Source organism: Stylophora pistillata, chromosome 2 (genome assembly GCF_964205215.1).
Source record: "Stylophora pistillata chromosome 2, jaStyPist1.2, whole genome shotgun sequence".
NCBI classification, from domain to species: domain Eukaryota; kingdom Metazoa; phylum Cnidaria; class Anthozoa; order Scleractinia; family Pocilloporidae; genus Stylophora; species Stylophora pistillata.
This window is the reverse complement of record NC_142520.1, coordinates 8,489,011-8,511,299: the sequence shown is the minus strand read 5'-3', so window position 1 is coordinate 8,511,299 and position 22,289 is coordinate 8,489,011. Positions and strand designations below refer to the sequence as shown.

The 22,289-nt window shown below is 39.0% G+C and overlaps 1 protein-coding gene, 1 long non-coding RNA gene and 1 pseudogene across 7 annotated transcripts in view; 1 reads left to right on the top strand and 2 right to left on the bottom strand.

Moving 5' to 3' along the window:
• The window catches only part of LOC148736978 (uncharacterized), a 323,637-nt gene that overhangs the window by 182,447 nt on the left and 118,901 nt on the right, over window positions 1-22,289 (top strand). The window lies entirely within an intron of this gene.
• Window positions 3,990-5,754, bottom strand: LOC148736984 (uncharacterized; annotated as a pseudogene).
• LOC148736983 (uncharacterized) lies at window positions 5,784-20,504 on the bottom strand. The gene is made up of 20 exons (XM_088749222.1): window positions 20,365-20,504; window positions 19,080-19,220; window positions 14,153-15,544; window positions 13,548-13,963; window positions 13,392-13,451; window positions 12,648-12,855; window positions 11,787-11,891; window positions 11,344-11,431; window positions 10,956-11,046; window positions 10,812-10,861; window positions 9,556-9,682; window positions 9,363-9,466; window positions 9,005-9,107; window positions 8,750-8,900; window positions 8,558-8,639; window positions 8,028-8,094; window positions 7,819-7,901; window positions 7,542-7,662; window positions 7,014-7,055; window positions 5,784-6,910 (listed from the first exon to the last, which is right to left on the bottom strand). Exons 2-20 carry the CDS (start codon window positions 19,138-19,140, stop codon window positions 6,743-6,745), a joined length of 3,519 nt encoding a protein of 1,172 aa, XP_088605348.1. The 5' UTR covers window positions 19,141-19,220; window positions 20,365-20,504; the 3' UTR covers window positions 5,784-6,742.

Here is a 22,289-nt window from a genome sequence, read left to right as displayed (position 1 = left end):
TAGAATCAATTACAACAGGAACTGCAAATGTCACTCTTGCTGTCAACTATTCACTGTGAGTCTGTTGTTTACTCAGCTATTTAAGCAACAGTGTCGGTCTTTTTAGAGCATTAACATAACACGAGCTGACACGGAAAAATATGATTTTACTTAAATCAATTTTCTAATTTTCAAATGATCCCACAGCTCAAATAACTGCACTGGCTTATCTTTCTCTGCCATGTTGACCCTGGTCTTCTCTAGAAGTATTTGGATATCATTTCCATCATTTTCTCTGGATGCATCACTCTGGAATTCCAAGGTATGCCGAGCAGAACCCTTGAGCAATGCCACTACGGCCTTTAACACAAAATGGGTGAGTCATCAAAACTATCTCAAGGTCATTTCACTCTAAAACCCACCCATTCGTTTTTGCGAAATTTTACTAGCTCGTTTCGTCATGTAATGCAAAATGAAAATGGCGGTTTTCACGCAATAACCTCCGTCGACGTCGGTATTTGTCTTCAGATTAGTCTCTCGGAAAGTAAATAGACCAGCGGAAAAGAGCAGACCCTAAGAGTTTCACCTTTCTATATGGAAGGAAAAAAAATGGTTTTTTAGTACTCAGCGACAGTAACCTTAAAAAGCTGGTTTCAAATGCTGTTCAGAACCATAAAGAAGGTCACAGAACTATTTTATCGATGCGAAATATGAAAATTATTAGAATGCATGTTAACGTCTACATTTGCTCTCTAAGCTTTGCTTTTGGCCAATTGTTTCTTTTTCGGACGGTCTCTTAGCAGCGGAAATCATCAGCTGACATGCCAGGCGCCTGACATTGTCTATTTACTGCGATGACTAGATAGACTAAGTATTAAAACAAAAGAAAAGAAGAAGATAACGGAACAAAATTAATAAAAAAACAAACAAACAAAGCAAAAAAAGCAGAAAAAGCAAAAAAAAAAAAGAAAGTTTAATGGCGAACAGAAAACAGAAGATCTAAACAAGACTGCCAGGACTGACGGGTAACATGCGTGACGCGTGACGGGCAACACGCCTTTTCCTTTAAACAACGGAAAGTTAAAACTAATAACATTCAGTTTCCACAGCAGTAACAGTGTCAAGAGGCAAAAAAAAAACAATGTCTCAATAGTGATCTTATGGTAACTGATCAGTTAAACATCTCAGCCAAGCAATGTTTCTAAGGTGTTGTTCTACGAAGGCCCATCAAAACAGATATCATTGTTCCACTTCTCCAGGGTGCACTGGAAGGACTCTACAATTTCGGGTAAAGATTACCTGCAAAGTAAACAAAAACAATGTTTGGGGAGACTTCCTAGTCAGAGTAACGGGCAGGAGGGCGGATTACTCTACCGCTTCGAATAACAGTTCTTTGTGGGGAGCTTGGAGGGTCATGGACTGGAAAGGAGAGAGGAGACCGAGGAGTAAACGTGCAAGGCGGAGGGGGTGTCCTGGATGGTACACATGACTGAAAAACAGGTAAAGGATGTGATGCCTTTCATGGAGTCTCTGGTGTTGAAAGGGGTGACGATTGGTGTGATTTGCTTGGTGTGTTCTCCAGTGCTGAGGAAGTGGTGTCGCTGTCACCCGGGTATAAGAGCAATGGAGATGGAGGTTCCACTTGTTTTGAATGAGGAGAGGGTATCGGTGAAGTGGCAGTTAAGGAGTTCGGACGAAGTTTCTCCGGTAAAGTCAGGCTACGATCAGGAGTAGGGGAAAGGGAGCTTGGATCCTGAGGTGGGGCAGGTTGAATTTGCACTCGATTGCGCCAAACTTGTTTGTTGCCAGTCTGGATGTAGTAGGAGCGTGGACCAGAAGAGCCGGTTATCCGACCAGAAATCCATGCTTTGGATGACGAGGAGGTGGGAGGCTTGGCGTAAACATGGCTACCAGGAGGGAGTTCAGTTAGTAAAGGCCCGGCATGCTTGTCATATGCTTGTTTTTGCTTTAGTTTACGATGGATGTGCTCTGCCACCACATTGTGGCCGGAAGGGGGAAGGGGTTCGAAAGTGGATATGATTTGTGGGAGATCAAATCGAAGAGTGCGTCCAAACAATCGTTGAGCCGGTGAAAACGTGTGTCCTGCCGGCGAAGTGTTGCGAACTGAAGGAGGGCCAGATCCACATCAGCAGCGGTAAATAGAATATGTGTAGCTGATTTCACTGCTGCTTCCGCGCGACCATTGGATTGGGAGCAATAAGGGGAGGAGGTGATATGATTAAAACCATATTTCATTGCAAATGCCTTGAATAAATCGGAGGTGAATTGGGGTCCATTGTCAGTGATAAGAGTGTGGCGAGCTCCATGACGTCCAAAATGCTGCTTGGTTGCTTAAATTACAGCTAAAGACTGAATGCTGGGAAGCTGATCAAGTTCATAGTATTCACTATAGTGGTCCACTGTAACTAAATATGGTAAGCCATTGAGCTCAAAAAGATCTTGTAAGACCAGCTGCCAAGGTAAGTTGGGAACAGTGTAGGGTTTTAATGCTTCCCGAGCATGCTGATGAGGGTACCGAGCACAAATAACGCAGGTTTTGCACATTTCCGTGATCTGATCATTTATACGAGGCCAATACACACAACTACGCGCATGACGAAGAGTGAACTCTGTTCCTCGATGAGCAGCATGAAGCTTGTGAAAAATCTTCTGGCGAGGAGCTAGAGGTATGATGACACGATCCTGTTTGAAAAACAAGTTCTCGCGCTTAGTTAATTCATGACGAGTGGACCAGTACGGTTGCGCAAGGGCAGGGACAGCAGCCTTGTCATTTGGCCATCCTGACTCAATGAAAGGGCGAAGAACCGTGAGCTCTGGATCTGTGCTTGATGCAGCTCTGATCTCCTGTAGGGTAGCATCCTGAAAGCCAGACAGGTCGGGAGAGTTGAATCTTATTTCAGTACGGTACACGAACTCTTCATGCATCTGTTTGTGAGATGTCATAGGCAGAGGTGCTCGCGAGAGTGTGTCAGCTATGTGTAATGGCACACCACTGTGGTACTCTACACGAAACGAGTAGCGTTGGAGAGAAAGCATCATACTTTGTAGACGACGTGGTGCAGATGCCAGAGGTTTCTCAAAAATGGTTTCAAGAGGCTTATGATCACTCTGGACAGTTATATCAGCCTTGCCAAAAAGAATTTGATCAAACTTGTGGAGTCCATGGACAATAGCTAGTGCCTCTTTCTCAATCTAAGCATAACGTTGTTCGGTGGGAGTGAGGGAGCTGGAGCTAAAAGCAACTGGTTGCCATTGGATGTCATTTGAGTTTGAAAACGAAGAGGTTGAATGGAGTAAGGCAGCTCACAGGCCATAGTCGGAAGCATCAACCTGAAGTACTACGGGAGAGTGTACATCAGAATAACGAAGACATGGAGCTTTAGTAACTGAATCTTTTGCTTTAGTGAAAGCCTCTGTATGCTGGTCAGCCCATAGGAAGGCCTGATTGAGGCGAGTAAGTTCACGTAGTGGACCAACTATTTCGCTGAGGTGAGGACAGAACTTGAAGAGGTAATTGATTGTCCCTATGAAGCGGCGGGTAACAGCTTTGTCTTCAGGACAAGGCATGTCAAGGATGACAGAGACAATCTACGCACTAGGCTTGAGACCCTCAGAAGTGAGGACATGACCCATGAACGGGAAAGCATCTGTTTTAAATTTAACTTTCTCTGGATTGAGTCTCAGGTTGTGTTCTGAAAGACGCTCTAAGAGTTCCAAAACAGTAGGGTCATGATCAACCAGAGCCGAGGCTAATGACGCGCCGCGACCAACTACGCAAATATCATCTGCAATGTTAATTATTCACTCAATCCCACACAGAACATTCGTGAAGTCTCCGCTGGAACTCCTCGGGCGCGGAACTGATTCCGAAGGGGAGACAAATCCAACGGTAGTGGCCCCAGGGAGTATGCATTGTGGTCAGCCGAGAAGATTGGTCTGCTAATCTAATAGTTTGGAAAGCGTCCTTTAGGTCAAACGGGGAGAAGACTTTAGCTTGATGTAGACGGTGAATGTTTTCCTTTAAGGTGGGAATGGGGCCTGATAATGGATTTTTTGATGGTTTGTGAAGGGTCTAGGAAAATACGGACTTTGGCAGGTTTTGTGGTTGAGGCTGGACGCTCACGAACCACCATATTGGAGATCCAAGGGGTTGGGTCATTCACACGCTTCAATTGGCCTGAGTCTACCAGTTTGTCTAATGCTTCCTTGATGATTGCAATCTTGGGAGTAGCATAACGGTGAGGTGCGGCTTGAGTGGGTCTTACGGTAGGGTCAAGAGTTAATGAATAGGGCTCTCCCAGTTCTCCTAGACCCTCAAAAAGGTAAGGATGGACTAATTTTATAGAACTAAATTTCAACTCACCAAGAGGTGGTAAAGTAGAACTTGGGGTCGCCTCGAGTTTCTGAATAGTGTCGACGTCCTACTTAAGAATTCCCATCCGTGTGCTGTCAGAGAGACCTAGTAGGGGAGCGTAAAAGGTCTGAGCTGTGATGACTTGAACCACTATGTCATAAGATTTGCTACGATGAGTGCAGTGTAAAGCAGTTTGCCCCTGTGTGAGGATGACATTCTTGGAATAATCAAGGAGACGGACTGTGGAAGGCTCGATCTTAGCTTCTGGCAGCTGCTGAAGATAACTGGTATGGATGGTGTTGTAGGAGCATCCGGTGTCAACTCGGAAGCGAAGTGGGTGGGGGCTAGAGGATGCTAAGTCTAGGTCTAGGTTAACAAATATACCTTTAGGTGTGGAGTGCACATGAAGGACCTCTTGAGTGATGACGCATGCAGATTGTGAGTTAACAGGATGGGCTTCCAGTGATTCTGATACGGTATTCGCTAAAGAGGAGGAGCGACAAACTTGCTGTCAGTGGCTCCTTTTGCCACAACGATGGCAAGTAGCATTTGCTGCAGGGTAGTCTCGCCTGGCTCAGTGCGTAGCCTTTCCACACCATTGACAAGATGAGGAGGAAATCACGCCAGGCTGAACATGGGGTTGACGTCGGGGTAAGCGATGTGGTGTCTTATTGCCAGCAGAGGCGACTTTATGGACCGTTTCTTCCAGCTGGTGTTTGGTGATAGCGGATTCCGTGTTGAGTCCAGCCTCAAAATCACGAGCCTTAGAGATTACTTGAGTGAAAGTGAGTGTTGACATGTCTTCTCGAGAAATGACATCACTGCAAATTTTAATTAAAGTTTCGTTTAGACCAATGATGAAAATATCTCTTTGATGGCGATCATCTACTTGTGTGGAGAAACTGCATTTCTGATACTCGAGGTGAACGAGCGTGTGCCAGGCTTGAACGCTCATACCCAGTTCCTGTTTGAGTAAACGAAGAAAGTTATGAGTACTTTGAATAATAGGTTCTTCGCCGACGTAGTGTTCTGAAAGCTGGGTCAACCATCTCGCAGGATGCCCTTTGTCCCCATCTGCAATTCGAGCATCGATGGTAACGGTCAGGACGTCTCGTTCTGCTGGGGGAAACGCTCGTCTAAGAGCAGCCATAACTTTTGGCTGCCTCGCAGCAATCCAATACTCATTGCTGTCAACAAGTTTATTAGGATCCACGTAGTCTTCCATAATACAAAAGTCGCGAAAGTTCGGTATAAAAAAACTTGAACGCACGTTGACGATCATCAGACGTCGCATCAAAGACCGGTCTGTCCTTTCCGATGATGATGAGAGGTGAACGAATTGGACACCAACCCGAAGAAAAAAACACGTAAAACAAGTGAGGTTGAGAGAAAGGCGAGAGTTACGCCTTTCCTAACACCATGTAATAACCCGTGAACAGAGACAGCAGACAACGAAAATAAAAGCACGCGTAGTTTAATGGCGAACTGAAAACAGAAGATCAAAACAAGCCTGCCAAGACTGACGGCTAACATGCGTGACGTGTGACGGGCAACAGTACTACGTTTGAGCGATGGAACTGATCATTCAGAGAGCTGTCCCTTTTTTGTGTTTTTTTTTTTGGCAATTATTTCATTCGTTTATTTATTCATTCATTTATTCGTGAATAAATTTACTAGTCAGCTGTAACTACTATTGTTACAAAAGCAAATAGTTTTTGGTATTTTACAGGGAGTTTAACTCCTCAAAAATTAACAAAAGGTGACACCATCGTGAAAAATTAGTTATAAAAAAAGGGCATAATAGAATTCAAAGACGAGACAATAAAATACGTATCATAATCAAAGTTAAACAGAGCACTGTTTGAAGACGTAATCAGCCTCGACATGATACGTCATGTGAATTTCCGCCACATTCCAACTAAAAAGTCTGGGGCAATCATAAGAGGAACAGATACACTAATATGTGAAGGACAGACCGTGAAGAATTCTAACCGTGATCAACAGCCAGCCTCTAAACCAGTTACTCACGAACAATTTAGCTCGCAACTAAGGCGAAGTTTCCCATATTATTACGATAGTAAAAAAATTACATACTTTTAATTGAAAAAAATTACCTTTCTTGCACTTAGCTTAAAAAAAAATCGTTAAAGGCTACCGACTTTGGCAAGTTACCTTATCATCGAATTAGATTCCTTGATCCAGATATCAGAAGTGACTAACATCTTATTAACGATTTATTTACTCAGCTAATGGTGCAGTCGCAACTACCGACATTTTATTAACAGATCGAAAATAAATAATCGCTATAGATTAACTACCGTGCTCAGAATGATTGTATAAAACAGTGAGACAGTTGACTTTTGTACTCGCTCTGTCGAATCTATTCTTTCAAGTTGAGGGTTTTTCACTGAGCTCAAAATCATTGCAAGACTGCAATTCAGCTACCCACATATCACCAACATCGCCTGGATTAATCTGTGAGCTCTTCTTTGTGGAGTTTCCACTGTTTGTAGATGGAAAAATGGTGTTCACCTTTCTTTTGAATCGCTCTCGAATCTGCAGATAGACATGTAAAGTAAGAAAAAGAAACTCCAATGCATATTCAAGTTTGAAAACCACATTCTCCACACCATATGTGTGATTTTTCAAGTTAACTTACCTGGCTGTTTCGCAAACAGTGAAGAACGAAAATGAGGAAACCCTTGAACAAAAAAAATTGTTTTTCAGATAAATTGTGATTTGTGATATGACCGGAGATAACTGCATTAAAGTTTTATTTCCATAGGTCTCAAAAAAACCAAAGAAATTAAATTACTTCTGGAGTCGTGAGAATCTCATAAACAGGGGAATCGCTTTCTTTTTTTAACTTTAATTTAATTCTGTTCTGTCTGGTTCAAAATTACAAGTTTCATATTATCACAGTAAAATGTTTGGTTATAGCTAAGCGATAGAACGCATTTCCCGGGCCCTAATAAACGTGAAAAGAGCCGTACGGGATGTTGTCACAACGCGAGGAAAGCTCATAAATCCCAAGCCAAACTCTATAACTTTATTAACCATCCGCTTGCAAACGGAATTGACCAATCAGACGATGCGTACTATGTTCACTATAGTATAAAGTGATCTAGACACTGAAAATGGATAGGTTCATGTATAAAATTATGAAATTATAATATTTAATACTCACCTGTGTAGAGTTGAGGATGTTAAAAATGTAGGAAAAAGCTATGTGTAATGCCGACAAAAGACCAAATAGCCACGTGACACCCAGAAGGGGAATCATCACCACGCATGCTCTAATGCCAATTCTGAGGGACGAAAACATGCGGGTTAATAGAATGCACATCACCGCTAGAAACATTTGTGGTAACCAGATCAATTTCAACAAAACCTTGAGGCAGCTAGACGTAAACTATCAAAATTACATCAAAACAGTTCTGTTCAATATAAAAACTCCATCTCACCGTATTTGTTGACTTTGCTTGTCTCCTGTTGGCTGCATACTGCTCATCTCCTTAATGACTCGTACGAGTATCACCAAGTTGATCTTGAAGCGAGAAAATTATTGAAAATTTTTGCATTAGGGTATGGGTGTTGCACATTTCAAGTCATATACTAAAATCACCGACGATGATATGAAGAGAAAAATTAATAACCCGTATCAGAAACTTACCACTTCAATTGTAATTACGAATGTGACAAATATCCAAATCAGGTTATTCTCTGAAGACATCCAACAACTAAAATGAAGAAAGGAAAATTGAAATAAAATTAAGGTAAAATTAAAAATGTGAACATGCGAACTGCAGTTCTTAAGAATGTACAAAATGATATTGCATTTTTATGATTATGTGATGATAAGAATAGGGTAACGATCGGAAGGGAAGATTATGGAGAAAAAAGGGAAGATTATGGAGAAAAAAGGGAATGTGACAAAAAATAAATATATGGACTAAATAATAATTTGATTAAAAGTGTTTGGAAGATTGGTCATTTTAATTTCTCTTCCTCTTCTCTGCCCACCCTTGGTCAGAGTATCTGGAAAAATTGACAATACTGACATCCTTTTGAGAAGAGGTTTGAGAATAGTTAGTAAGGATACCAAAGCAAATTAATAAAAAGAGCCACAACTTCAGGAAACAAAATTAACAATGTAAGAGAAGAAATACAAGGTAAAAAGAGAAAGAAAGGTGCGCCTCTTACAATTTGTCACTGGTATAGCTTTGTATCCCTTCTTTCCCAGCAGCGATACACAGTGAAATGGCCACCATAACCAGGGGCAAACCTATTGCACAATTTTACAGCAAAAAAGTGATTTAAAATGATTCATATATTTAAAAACATAATTTACAACAGTGAATGTATCAGGTAAGTTTAGCCGTAAAAAGAAAGTACCCCATGACATGACGTGATACATGTGCATCTTGGTGTTGATGTTATAAACTTTTACAACAAACAGGTAGAGATAAATTCCCTCGACCAGCATCCAACAGAAAGCAGCCATCAGGAAATACTGCATAAGAGCTGCTACTGTGACACACACACCCTACACAAAGAGGAAACGAAAACAGCAACATATGTCGTTATTTTCATGTTTTGTTTGATTATATTATCTTTGAATATATTCTACAAAACAGAAAAGCTGCCCACCTTGTTTTCTGTGGCATTTATTCCGGTAAGAAATATTATTTGTCCAGCTCCTAAAGCCACGGCAAGGCTTAAGCGTATTTGAGACAGAGGTTGACGGACATCTCTGGTAAAATAAAAAGTAATATACAGCACCAAAAAACAAAAACAAAGAAAAAAAAAACAAAACCACGTGGAAGGAAGCAAGAGAGATTAGTTACAGTACTCAGGTGAGCTTGAACAGTCAATGATAACGATAGACGCCCACAACCTGCTGTGCGGATTTAGTTTCTAATTAACAACTAGGCCTTTCCAATCGTAGTCGGCGTGAAAAAATGTATCTATTAATATATTTTCCCGATCTTTTGATTACAATACTTACGTGAGGAAAAAATACAGAGTTATTGTCCATAGCATTCCGATAATAGAAAGGCTCAATCCTACGTACGTGATGATCTCCAGAATAGTTATGTCCTTGGTGGAGAGCTGTGGCGCAAATAAACATAAAAAAGAGGACGATACATTAATTGACCACACGGACCTATTACTTGAAAATAACTTAAGAAAAAGATTACCTTTGTGCCACCGCTGAAGTCCACTAACACAGCAAAATGAGTCAAATGACTGCAGCTGCAAACTGTCTCTTCGGAATTGCTATTCGATGGATCCACATAACAACCCTTCTCTGAAAACCCGTCTGGACTAAAAATTATGTTACAAATGAGAATGATGATCTTATACAAAAAAATCAAGGTTTCAAACATGAGTTACGGTTTTCACTGCCTTTGTTTTGGTAATTCAGAGAAAAAAACCATCAATATCTTTTCGGTGATACTAACTAACAAAAATGTATATCTTGGAGGAAGACAAGAAGAAACGTGTATTCCAAATAAAGATAGCGTTGGTAACAGAAACAAAGAAATGACAACGTATAAAGCTTCCGGAAGTGTTCCCCCTGAAACTCGGTGGCAGTAAAAGCGTTAAGCTCAATGACAGCATGAATATGGTAACCACCTTAACCAGATAAAGAGTTTAAGTCGATTACAATTCTAGCCCAGGTCAAGAGAATTGATCGCTCAGACTTCACCTCAGATTATCAAAACGTCAAGAATCGTCACCGACAATGCAATCTGACATCATGAATTCGTGAATGAATTCTTTATTTATATTGCGCCTTTTCTACACAATATTGAAAGGCGCAGTACCCCGCATCAATTTGATAGACACGACACAAAGATAGACAACAACACCGGGCACTACGTGCCCTACTCTTTTCGAACAGTGTGTTGATTCTTTAACGTCCCACAAGATTTCTTATCACATGCAAGGGCTTGGGAGACGGGACCTCTATTTATCCTCTCCGAGAAGACTAGAAAGTCTAACAATTTGCAGATATCATTACAAAGGCAGCACTTTCTTCTCAGTTATTTAAAGACCCTGAGTGGTCAGGCCGGATTTGAACTTACGACCTCCCGCACAACAGTCCGGCGTTCTACCAATTGAGCTAACAGGGATAAAATTACATTGCGAAAGATTCTTCGAGTGATAATTTCCAATACCTACACTCAACTTTGGACTGAAGAAATATATGATCTTGAAGCATGTCAAGGAAATAAATGTATTCAACAAATAAAGAAGCCTTGGCTGTGCTCTGTCCCATTGTAAAGCAAGCAGGAAGCGGCTAGAGCACGAGAGAAGTGTAGGGGGAAACGCAGTAGTAATTCTCGGTCATCATACAAACTGGTAAATAATGCGAAAACTTTAGCTACGAGCTTTGTATTCTGATGAAATATGCTCTTTCAACCAATCGTAAATCATAGAAATGCTTTACCTTATTTTGAAGCCACTCCAAAACACGCAATGCTTTATTTTGTCAACAACCTATAAAAATATTTTTATATTACGTTATTCTCTTAAAAGCCAACCAACACAACACAGACGATCTGAAATTATCTTTCGATGTTCATACTGCTACCTCCAGGTTTTTAAACCTCAAGATGACATCTTGCCGTAGTTGTTCGGGCTTGGGATTCATAGCTGCTGTCACTATCTTAGTGTTCACGTACCTGTAAATAAAATTAAATCCTTCTAAAAATTACTCATGTTGCTTTTACAGTAACCGTACCTCAGTATGCTGTAAGGCTTCGTGGCAATGCATTGTGGTACCCCTTAACTTTATATTGGAGAACTCCGTTTTCTAAAATATGTGGATAAAAAGTAAGTTCTTTTTGTGTTTTTTGAGAGTTTAAAGAGCAACCTGACAATTGGAAATTGTCTTCAGACGCACTCAAAAAACGCGGGCCATTCAATATAAACACGTTAGGCACGAACTAATCTTTGAATATTTTATCTTTTAATGTCACCTTGGACCATCAGTTTCTTTCCGGATGGATTTGTTTCTCAGTAGTAATTTATGGAGATCTTTGTACACACACCCAACAACCACTGACCCTAAAAACAAAAAAAATAGCCTGTGTTAAAATGTCCTCTGTATAACCCCATACCATGATATCAGTCCAGCTTTACACGTATTCCAAATCCGCCACGAGCCAGACGCAAGTGATTTACACATTTTTCGAGTTTTCCTCCAACGTCTCAACTAGGTCATTAACCTCGAACTTTCTGTGGGTTTAACAGTGCAATTAACGATGGGTTTCGACTTATCTGGACGTTAGTATCTTCTTAGCTATGTCATCATTTTCAGTTAAATTTTGCTTGTTGATTAACCGTAAAAGAATAAATAATGGCGCAAAATCCAAAACAAGATATTGTATAATTTAGAGTTAAAAATTTGGTTAGCACAAACCATTCTCAGCAAAATCTTTTGCAGAAATATTAATACTAGCTTGCCATTCCTCCTCCTTGAGGAAGAAGTCAGTCCCATGGCGATAACCTTTTTTAATGGCCACAACTGTAAGAAGGAAGAAGGAGAAGCCTAAATGTTAGATGATGATTGGAATTGTGAGATAGCATTAGCATATGTGGAAGTTTTATCATTATTATCATTATTATTATTATTATTATCATTATTAACATTTTTTAATATTATTTTATTTTGTACGCACATAAATTTAAAGAAAACGACAAAAATCTTTAGTTTAAAAGACATGTTTCGACAGAAACCTCTGTCATCTTCAGTTGATTAACAAAGCTTTACAAGTTGAATTTATAAGTACATGCTAATTAAGCTAGTAAGAACAGAAAACGTGACAATGTGAAAATTATAAGGATAGCTTTAGATTTACATGATGTAATTGTTGATTCAAAGAAGGTTGTTCTCTTTGAATGTGAATAGCTTCTTTTATCTTGAGTTGGAAACACGTAGAGGCGTGATCTAAGATCTGGAAAGCATTACAACATTACAAAAACTTAAACGCGATCCTGGTTTATTTCACCAAAATTTAATATGTACTGTTGTTCTGATATGTTAAGAATAGAGAAACAAACAGCACGAACAAAACCAAATAGTTAATAGTGCACTTTCTTCGATGCACCTACTCAAACTAACTTTTGAGATGAGAAACAGGCTAACTTACTGTGTTCTTACGGCTTCTATTTGTATGTATTTCATTTGGCCAGGCAGTAGACAGAGCACTCAATTAGTCGATAGGTCAGTTAGTCAGTCACTAGTTAATCAATCAGAAAATCTATGAATATTTCAACTCACCCATGTTTTGACTAGTGATTTTTGCAGATGGATTCGTTCCACTCAGATGGTATTTACCATAATTAAGAGCAAATTCCTCGAAGGCGACTGCCACCTCAAATATGGATCCTATTTTTGTTTCATCTTCTTTATTACTCATTTGGCCTGCATGGGGTTTCGTGATGTTCAGAAGGTTATCGGTGAAGTGTTGAAATACACGTACAGCCTCCTGTGAGGACAAAAATACCGTTATTTATGTTACTATGAATTGAGGTACTTGGCAATATATTTACCTCAACAAAATCAGCTTGAAGTTACAGATCAAAAATTTGACGAAAGTAATAATGTTGGTAATGAGGACTACTCCCGGCTCAGTTGTATTGATAGTGTAATTGTTGGCAAGTAATGAGTGGCTTTTAGTGGAGACTCGCAGTCCCGTTGGCTCTCTTTTAAGAAAGAAAAAGGCTTTTTGACAGATCAAGATCGAAATTAATCACCATCATCATTGTATTGAAGTGAAAGAGCTACTCTTCTTCAGAAGACGTATCCCTGTCTACATTTTATTTCAATTTTCATTTAAAAAAAAAAACCATGTAGACAGGGATGCATTTAAATAAAATGTATGCTTTGGTCCATGTTTAAAAGACCTTTGAAGCTTACGAATTGCTGCGTTCAGTTGGAGACGTCATTTTTGAAGCTATTGCATATTTAATATCGAAATATTATATCAATCATGTGATAGATGAGCAATACGTGCAATCATACCTTCAAAGAATTGTTTCTCTTGATATCTATTTCAGTGAGTTTAGAAATAGAGTCATTTGCCTGTGGTGAAGAAACACGAGAAGGTTGGCGATTGGCAGAGGCTATGATAATTATAATTACAAAGAGAAAGAGGAATTACAATACTCATGTACCTACCAAATTTCTCAGTGCTTCCAATGTCAGTGACGGAATATTCCAAGTTGATGATGGCGGAGATGACGATGATGACGGAAATAACGATGCTGCTGCTGGCGATGATGATGTTGATGACAAAGAAACTGATAATCTTTTTGATACTGATTCTAATGATGGGTTAAATTTTAATTCTGCAGTTTCTGATGCTTCTACACCTAATGACGATACTGCTGCTGCTATCAATAAAGATGGTGATGATAAAGATACTGATGGTTTTGTTGATACTAATTCTGATGATTGGGCTGATTCTGATGATAGGGTTGATTCTGATTTTGCCGTTTCTGATGTTTCTACACCTAATGACAATGCTGAAGACGATGATAATGGTGATGGTAAAAGTGAAGGTAACAGTGACGCCGACGATAATTGCAAAAGAGCTGAATTTTGAGGAAAAAGCAAATTGTCAAAATGAAATGAAAGCGATAATTAGAAAGTTATCGTTAAGCACAAGGCATTTGGAGTAAGAACCATTAAAAAATGCACTATCTTAAATGAAGAATCGCGGACACTTCGTCGTAAAAAAATTTTACGGTATATTTAGTATTCACTTAGTTAATTTTACTCACAAAAAGTATGGGAGTTTCCTGTTTGTTGCAGTATTGGAATTTGAGTTGAAAAAACTCGACCCGTTGTAGAAAAGGCAGGTGTGATGATAATCGAGCTGTATAAATCTGGAGTGCTGCAGGAGCCATTTAGACATTTAGTGCAACTGCAGTGTTTACCCATGTCACAGAGGGTATGATAGACTCCCTTCGTGAAAGGTAATGAGTCGTAAGTAGGAATGAGACTTCCACAGCATCCACCATTCCCAGAACATATGACCCCACCCTGAGAATTGCTAGGCCAGCTTCTTGCCATGTGACATGTGGGACTGTCGCACGTTTGTGTACAATCGATGGCGTTACAATGCATGCTGCACACTTGTACTCCATTGCTGCAATGCTGTTTTTTACACTTTCTCCCGCTGCAGTTTAGTTTACATGTTTTAGCATCGCAAGTTTGTTTACAATCTTCTTCGCCGCATTCCAGATCCATTGCACATAATTCTGTTTCATTATGACACTTTTGTAATTTACACTTTCTCCCACTGCAGGTCAGATTGCATTTTTCAGCGCCGCAAGTTTGTTCGCACTTCCCTTCTTTGCAATCCAGATCCATTTCACATATTTTTACTTCCTGAGAGCATTCCTGTGTTTTGCACTTTCTCCCACTGCAGTTTAGTTTACATGTTTTAGCATCGCAAGTTTGTTTACAATCTTCTTCGCCACATTCCAGATCCATTGCACATAATTCTGTTTCATTATGACACTTTTGTAATTTACACTTTCTCCCACTGCAGGTCAGATTGCATTTTTCAGCGCCGCAAGTTTGTTCACACTTCCCTTCTTTGCAATCCAGATCCATTTCACATATTTTTACTTCCTGAGAGCATTCCTGTTTTTTGCACTTTCTCCCACTGCAGTTCAGTTTACATGTTTTAGCATCGCAAGTTTGTTTACAATCTTCTTCGCCACATTCCAGATCCATTGCACATAATTCTGTTTCATTATGACACTTTTGTAATTTACACTTTCTCCCACTGCAGGTCAGATTGCATTTTTCAGCGCCGCAAGTTTGTTCACACTTCCCTTCTTTGCAATCCAGATCCATTTCACATATTTGTACTTCCTGAGAGCATTCCTGTGTTTTGCACTTTCTCCCACTGCAGTTTAGTTTACATGTTTTAGCATTACAAGTTTGTTCACAGTCCCCATCGCTACATTCCAGATCCATCTCGCATAATTGAACTGCACTGCTGCAATTCTGTTTGCACCCTGTCCTCTTACATTTCATAAAACAAGAATGATAACTCCCGTTACACTGAATTACATTGCAAGGATCATCATTATTATAATTATTTTCATGACAATCCGATGTGCATATATTTTGGTCGCATGCATTATCGCCCAGCTCAAGGCCTGAAAAAAAAAAATAATAAATAAAGTAACACAAATAATGATTACCAGTCATGACAATAACTATGACAAGAAGAAAAGTCAGGGAAGACTTTCGCTGAGCTAATACAAAGATTAAGGCAAGTGTTAAATAAAACAAGCGTATATGGAAGTGAAGATTGTCACTCATCCAGATTCAATTTAAATGAGTTTTAAATCTTTCTCCGGAATTTTGGTCTTTATTATCAACAGACCTTTCGAATGATACCATCAGGCTTCATCACTGTAGTTTGTCACGTGGTAGATCACTATCACGTGACAAACGTCGGAGAACGGAGTCGCTGGCCACGCCTCTTATGCAAATTTTGTAGTTTTTAAGCGATGGTTACAAATACTCTTATTAACGTGTGATAGGCCGAAAAAAAATCAATCAAGAACAATTTATTTCGTGGTTGCTCACTCATCAGGGGATTTTAATGACAGAATAACGCAGTACCATTGCTTATATACTATACTAATTAACATAATTGATTTGGAGTGAAAAGTGTCAAGTCAGCTGTTGCGTAGGAGGGCTTTCTTTCATTGTCGGCAGGAAGAGACGAGTTCGTTACGCTTGTTGAGTGTGGATAGTTCGGGTCGGCAGGTGATCAGGAATTTCTCTATAAGGCATAGGTTGCATCGTTTGCTTGACATGTTGTAGGGCAGGTGTGAAGATGAAATGCGCCAGGTAATAAAATAGCCGATTTCGCTGTCTTTAAGTGTCCGTTGTGTTTACTGAGTTCGGTAGAGTTGCAGTGCTTTGCGTATCGGAAAGATGAGGTGTGGTTGCTGTAAGCGGGTCTTGAAGTCGTTTGCAGTGAGTCCGATGTATGAATCCGTCGATTTGTTGTCTTTACGTGTGACGGTAGCATGGTAGATAACAGATTATTGGAGGCAGTTTCCCTCTAGCGGCCATGAGTTTTTCTGTCGGCAGTTGCATTTCTTGTTAATGCGGTTGACGGTAGTGTCGAAGATAACCGATGAGTGGACCAACGTTTGTTGGTCTACGAGACAGAACTGTATTAAAATTCACATGTACTCATATTGAGTAGCCTTGATACTGGTTTTACCGCTCCTTGACTGTAGAGCACTTTTCTGGAATCATCGGTAAACGCCACTTCAATATATATATATTCGAAAACTAGAATTTGCTTTTCCAAAGGCCTAGTTTTGGGATTTTGTTACGGTTTACAGTTGTAATAAAAAGTGGGCCTTCCCTTTTTTAATGCTCACCGCATTGCTTCTTTGCAATTGATTACGCCACTCATATTAACACATTAAGTATTCTTATCTCTTAGTATTTAGGGTTTATTTCTAGTATTTCCCCCATTGCTTTCTTTGTAATTAGATTTTTTGTTTATTAGCACCAGTTCATTAGTCGTTATCTGTAATTATGTAATCATTAGTACTTCGATCCTATTTAATGCTCTTTTTTTTTATTTCAAAAGTTGTAAATAACTGAAGAGGGTCTTTGACCGAAAAGTTTTTTATTAATTTTTTTTATATTTTTTACGTCAGAAGTTGCCATCCTCGTAATTTTTTAAACTTTAGGTAGCACGGAAAGCCGTAAAACTCTTGAACAAAAGCTCATCTTTCAAACCGGCAGTCTAAATCCCACAGGGATCAACGAACGTTTTTCATTCCACTAATTTATTCGTGTTTTTCTCGTTGCCATGTTCCCACCAATAACGTAGCTCCATTTTCTGCCTTTAAAAGTACGCACAACCCACAATTCCTCTATTCGCTCCGACGAAGGGCTAACGCTCGAAACGTCAGCTTTTGTAATCGTTAAGGTGGCCAATTTACCATTTCAACTTTAGATACGATGAAATATATGAAGTTCATATATTTTGAACTGCGGTATTAGATACGTATGATGCACGATCCTCGCAGTAGATAGTGCTATTTAAGCAATAGCGAAAATCAGACCTGAAAAAAATCAGGCCTGTACGGGATTCGAACCACTGACCTCTGCGATACTAGTGCAGCGCTCTACCAATTGACATAACATGCCAACTAGGAGCGGGCCGTTAAGTTGATTCGTAATAAACCCGTGAAAGTGATAAATTAGATACAATGAAATATATGAGGTTCATATATTTTGAACTGCGGTATTAGATACGTATGATGCACGATCCTCGCAGTAGTATCATTTAAGGGCCCCTCCAGGGGGCCTTAAATGATTCTAATTTATCACAATTATTTAAATGATACTAAAATGATACTAATTTATCACATTTATTTGAATGATACTAGTTTATCACATTTATTTAAATGATACTAATTTATCACATTTATTTAAATGATACTAATTTATCACTTTCACGGTGTTTATTACGAATCAACTTAACGGCCTGCTCCCAGTTGGCTTGTTAGGTCAATTGGTAGAGCGCTGCACTAGTATCGCAGAGGTCAGTGGTTCGAATCCCGTACAGGCCTGAATTTTTTCAGGTCTGATTTGCGCTATTGCTTAAATAGCGCTATCTACTGCGAGGATCGTGCATCATACGCATTTCAACTTTGTTGATATATCCAAATTATCAATTAGTTAATTTGGTTAGGCAGGGGACGTTAAAGAACCCACTAAAGAGATTACTGTGATGTGGCCTGGCCTGTTTACTAGTAATTGGGGGGAGAGCGCATCTGTTAGATTCGCCTTTATTGATTGTAAACTGCTACTAGCAGTCTGGTAGAGTCCCCGCACAGTGTTGTAAACCGCATTTGATCATACCTTCCTGTAATTCAGATAAGACCACAATAAAAATTGGAAATGGAGTGGAAAAAATACGCCGAACCATTTAAAAAGAGGACTACAGATCTAGTTGTTCAGCCACTAGAATCGTTTATTTATGAGAGGTTTTGAAAACCTGAGTCCTCGTTGATAAAGCACTACACCGGTATCGCATAGGTCATGGGTTCGAATCATGTATAGGCCTGAATTTTTTTCAGACCCTATACTGAGTACTGCTTAAGTATTGTTCATACCTGCGAAGATTGTTCTCATACTAACATTTTTGACCGAAATTCACATATAGTATTTTCATATGTTCACAAACGTTAACTACTTATTTAGTTATTCCAGAATTTGCATGTCATTTAAAGTGAAAAATTGGTCTTAAAATGCACCATCACCATTTGGGTATTTGCGCAAAAACTTCAAATTTTTATGAAAGACTCCTGAGTTGAATTAGACTTAAAGGTTGGGGTTTAGGAATACATTGCCAAATTAGCTACTTGACGTTCATCCCTTAAAATAATTTGTCTTAACTTCCTAAGGGAAGTCGTTGTTGTCAGCTGTAATGAAGGGCAAACTCGTTTAACTTAACACCATTCTAAGTTCTAGCGCTCTCAGGTGGTTTCACCCATTTCTTTTTTTTTCATCTATTTTTCTTTTCTATTATTTGCGAACACTATTCGGAAATCCATAGGATCGACTCCTCCGGGTATACCTATGATATATATTAAATACATATTATATATTAAAGAATATAAATTTTCTGAAAACAACTTTTGTACTCACCCACGAGAGTTACTGAAAACATGAGAATTCTCCATAAATGGCAGCTTCTAGTAATCATCATTTTCTTTTCCGTTGTACGGGTTGAGCAGCTGTCAACTGCACCAAAGAGAACCTTTTGTCGAATTTGCTGTCGCTGCGGATCTGTCAAAATGTTTTTTGTTAGTGTGAATTCTTTGTGAGAATTATCTTCTCAAACATTTTCGAAAGGTCAGTTAGAACCAGCTGCATTCTTGAAAGCATATGCGGGAAATTGACTATTATGCAAATCATTAACCGTCATATCTTTCCGCTAAAATTTACTCCCATTTCCCCTTTAACCACCCGTTTGAAGTAAGCTAGGCAAAAGAAACATGATCAAAATGAAATTATTATTCTGAGAAACTGTTCCATCCTATTGACTTTTAGAAACCTCTCCATAGGGTTGCACGCGACGTGTAGTGACAGGGCAGAAAGTTGTTTAAATATATTTGTTTCTAAATGATGTCGCCTCAGGGTAAAGATATTAAGTTCCTTAAGTAGTCATGCTAACAAAAATTAATCAATGGCCCTTGCTACACTGTTTATTTAGCCAGTGTACAAAGATTTAGATCTTTGTAGAGCGGAAGCATAACAGAAGTGGCTTCGCGATGATGATAATTCCGATATCGATAGAAACGGGTCTATCGATGAAGATTTTTTTTTTCCCTTTATCGATATTAGTGCATACGCCGGCTAAGTGGTGCAGAGCTGTAGATCGTGCTTGTTTATGTCATAATTCAAAAATTGTTATGAATGATATATATATATATATATATATAACGTGAAAAAAAATTAGGCATAGTAAGTCAAAAAACTTTGTTTGACTGATTTGGATCGCCAAAAACCAACTGGTTTCTAAAACTTGCAGGAAAAAATCTGAAAACTAGGGGAAAATATAGGCTAAAAATAATGACGGTACAGTTTTAAAATGTTTGTGAAAAAAAAAATGGTTGCCATCGTGAAAACACAGAGCTCCATCGATGTTCCTATCGCTGTTTTGCAAGAAAGTCTACTTTTCCTTTCGCATAAGAGACATTTATTTAATCAAAGCCTTGGAAACACCGATATTTTTTTTTGTTTGTTTTTTCACTTCTTGCTCATAAATGTAAACGGTTTTGCGTAAACACTGTAATTCAGACTACATCTTCTACTGTAGCGAATATTAACGCATGATATCCAAAGACTCATAGGAAAACAAAAACACTCTAGCTGAACCTAGCTACCTCTTAGCAAATTTGCTGTAGCATTTGATTCGCCACAAATTTACCTTGCCTGTATCACTGAAGAAGGCTTCGTTGATTGTTATCTTTTGGAAATATTTCATAGGTCTCACACCAAATGTTGCTTTGAGCTAAAAACAGCTGTTTATTGCAATTGCAAGCATCTTATGCGGGAAAGGGATTGTCATGCAAACGACTGACGTCAGTTGTTTCCGCGAAAATAAGACACAGTATGCCTTTTGTAGCCGTTTAAAATTTAAATAAAGCAAATAAAACTGGCAAGAAACTATTCCATAACAGATTTTCCAACTCTTTTAATATAATAACGAGGAATACGTGGGATGCATAATGATAAAGGGAAAATTAGATTTTTTTTTCTCGATGATGTATCCCGAGGCTAGAGGTATCAACTGCGGAAGACGTAAACTGAGTATTCACGCTGATCTAAGTATTAATTACTGACTAGTATTTTTTGTTTATTTAGCCAGTTAACGGTCAATTTATTTTTTAGGGCCCAAATGTTTTGGCTTGAGAGAATTACGCCATTAGACTAAAATGCTTGTAACAGATCTATCTGAGATTATTTTTTCCCTATTATGAATTGATACCAGCTAAGTGGTGCAGAGAGGTAAAACGCGCCTGATTGTTTCATGCACAAGTGTTTTCAATGATGCTTTATTCCATTCAATTTTCGTGAATAGCGTGGATAAGAATTTAAGATATGTTGCTTGATTAGCGGATTTTCTTTCTTTTTTTATAAAAACTACTCGAAATTTTAGCCTCCTTCATTTGTTATTTTCATGACAATATTTATTGCTACATTTACAATGACGAAGCACCATTCCTATACTTTGTGGATAAGAATCGTGCATATTATGGTAACAGTGACAATTTCTTATGCTAAAACACGCACATGGTAGTTCAAAATAGTCTTCTGATTGGATCTTTCCTTCAAAATTACGGGTTAATTAACGTTTTCGCATTAAAACAACCTGTTTCAGACCCTAACGGGTTTCTGAAAATTTTAAAGTCAATTTTCTGAAAAAAAGAGACAAAGATGATCTTCGAATAATGACGGTGCAGTAAGCACATCTTGACTGAATGAAAGTTCTCATCGGGAATTCTTAGAGCTTCATCAATGTTTCCTGTCGAGAATATTCGAATAAGTTCAAATGATTTCGATGGCAAAAAACCGGAAATGCTTCTAAACCTTGGTCACCTTGCATTTTTATAATGGTTAGGTGCACTGCTTCAACCGGCCAGAGGGTGTGTTATTTCGAAACTTTGCTATTTTGAGAAATAGACGTATTTTTCCGTGCTTTCATAGCCTTATCGAAATGCAATGACGGCAGACGTACCCGTGTTGCAGTTCTCACGGATTTTGAGAAGTCTCCCTGGCAACCCTTCCCTCGGTTGAAATTACTCCTGACAAATACACGCGAATCTAAAACAATACAAACATGTTTACATACTCACGCTTAAACAGACCTATCGACCTCGAATAAAAAAAAAAAAATTGGGTTTTGGACAACCATTAATAGCCAAGCTGAATGGCATGGAATAAAACTCGAAACATCAAAACGAAAAGAAACAAGCGAAACCACCGAAGCGACCAAACGGGAGGATCGAAATAAGCGAACCAAACGACAAAAAAAAAAAACTATCAGAACGACCGAAAAATATACAAAACACAGTCAATAATTAAATGAATACGCAAGGGTGTCAGGCGTCAACCGTCATATTCGTCTCCTTTCGTTTATGGTCAACTCTTGATCTACCTCGCAAGGCAATTAAATTATCTCTCGACTGCCATCGGCTTGGCGTGAAGGGTTATGGGAACCCTGAAAAATTATTACAATGTATCAACAAAGTTGAAATGGTACATTGGCCACCGTTACGATTATAAAAGCTGACGTTTCGAGCGTTAGCTCTTCGTCATTCGCTTCGTCATTACCCTCACCGACGCAGCCCC

Bases quoted from the DNA above. Each gene is read 5' to 3' on its own strand.
- LOC148736983 (XM_088749222.1), bottom strand. From the start codon at position 19,140: ATGATGATTACTAGAAGCTGCCATTTATGGAGAATTCTCATGTTTTCA. The intron at 8,901-9,004 runs GTGGGCAGCTTT...CTCTTTGTGTAG, and splicing joins TAAATGCCACAGAAAACAAG to GGTGTGTGTGTCACAGTAGC. The intron at 7,056-7,541 runs GTGAGTATTAAA...TTTTTGTTCAAG, and splicing joins ACATCCTCAACTCTACACAG to GGTTTCCTCATTTTCGTTCT.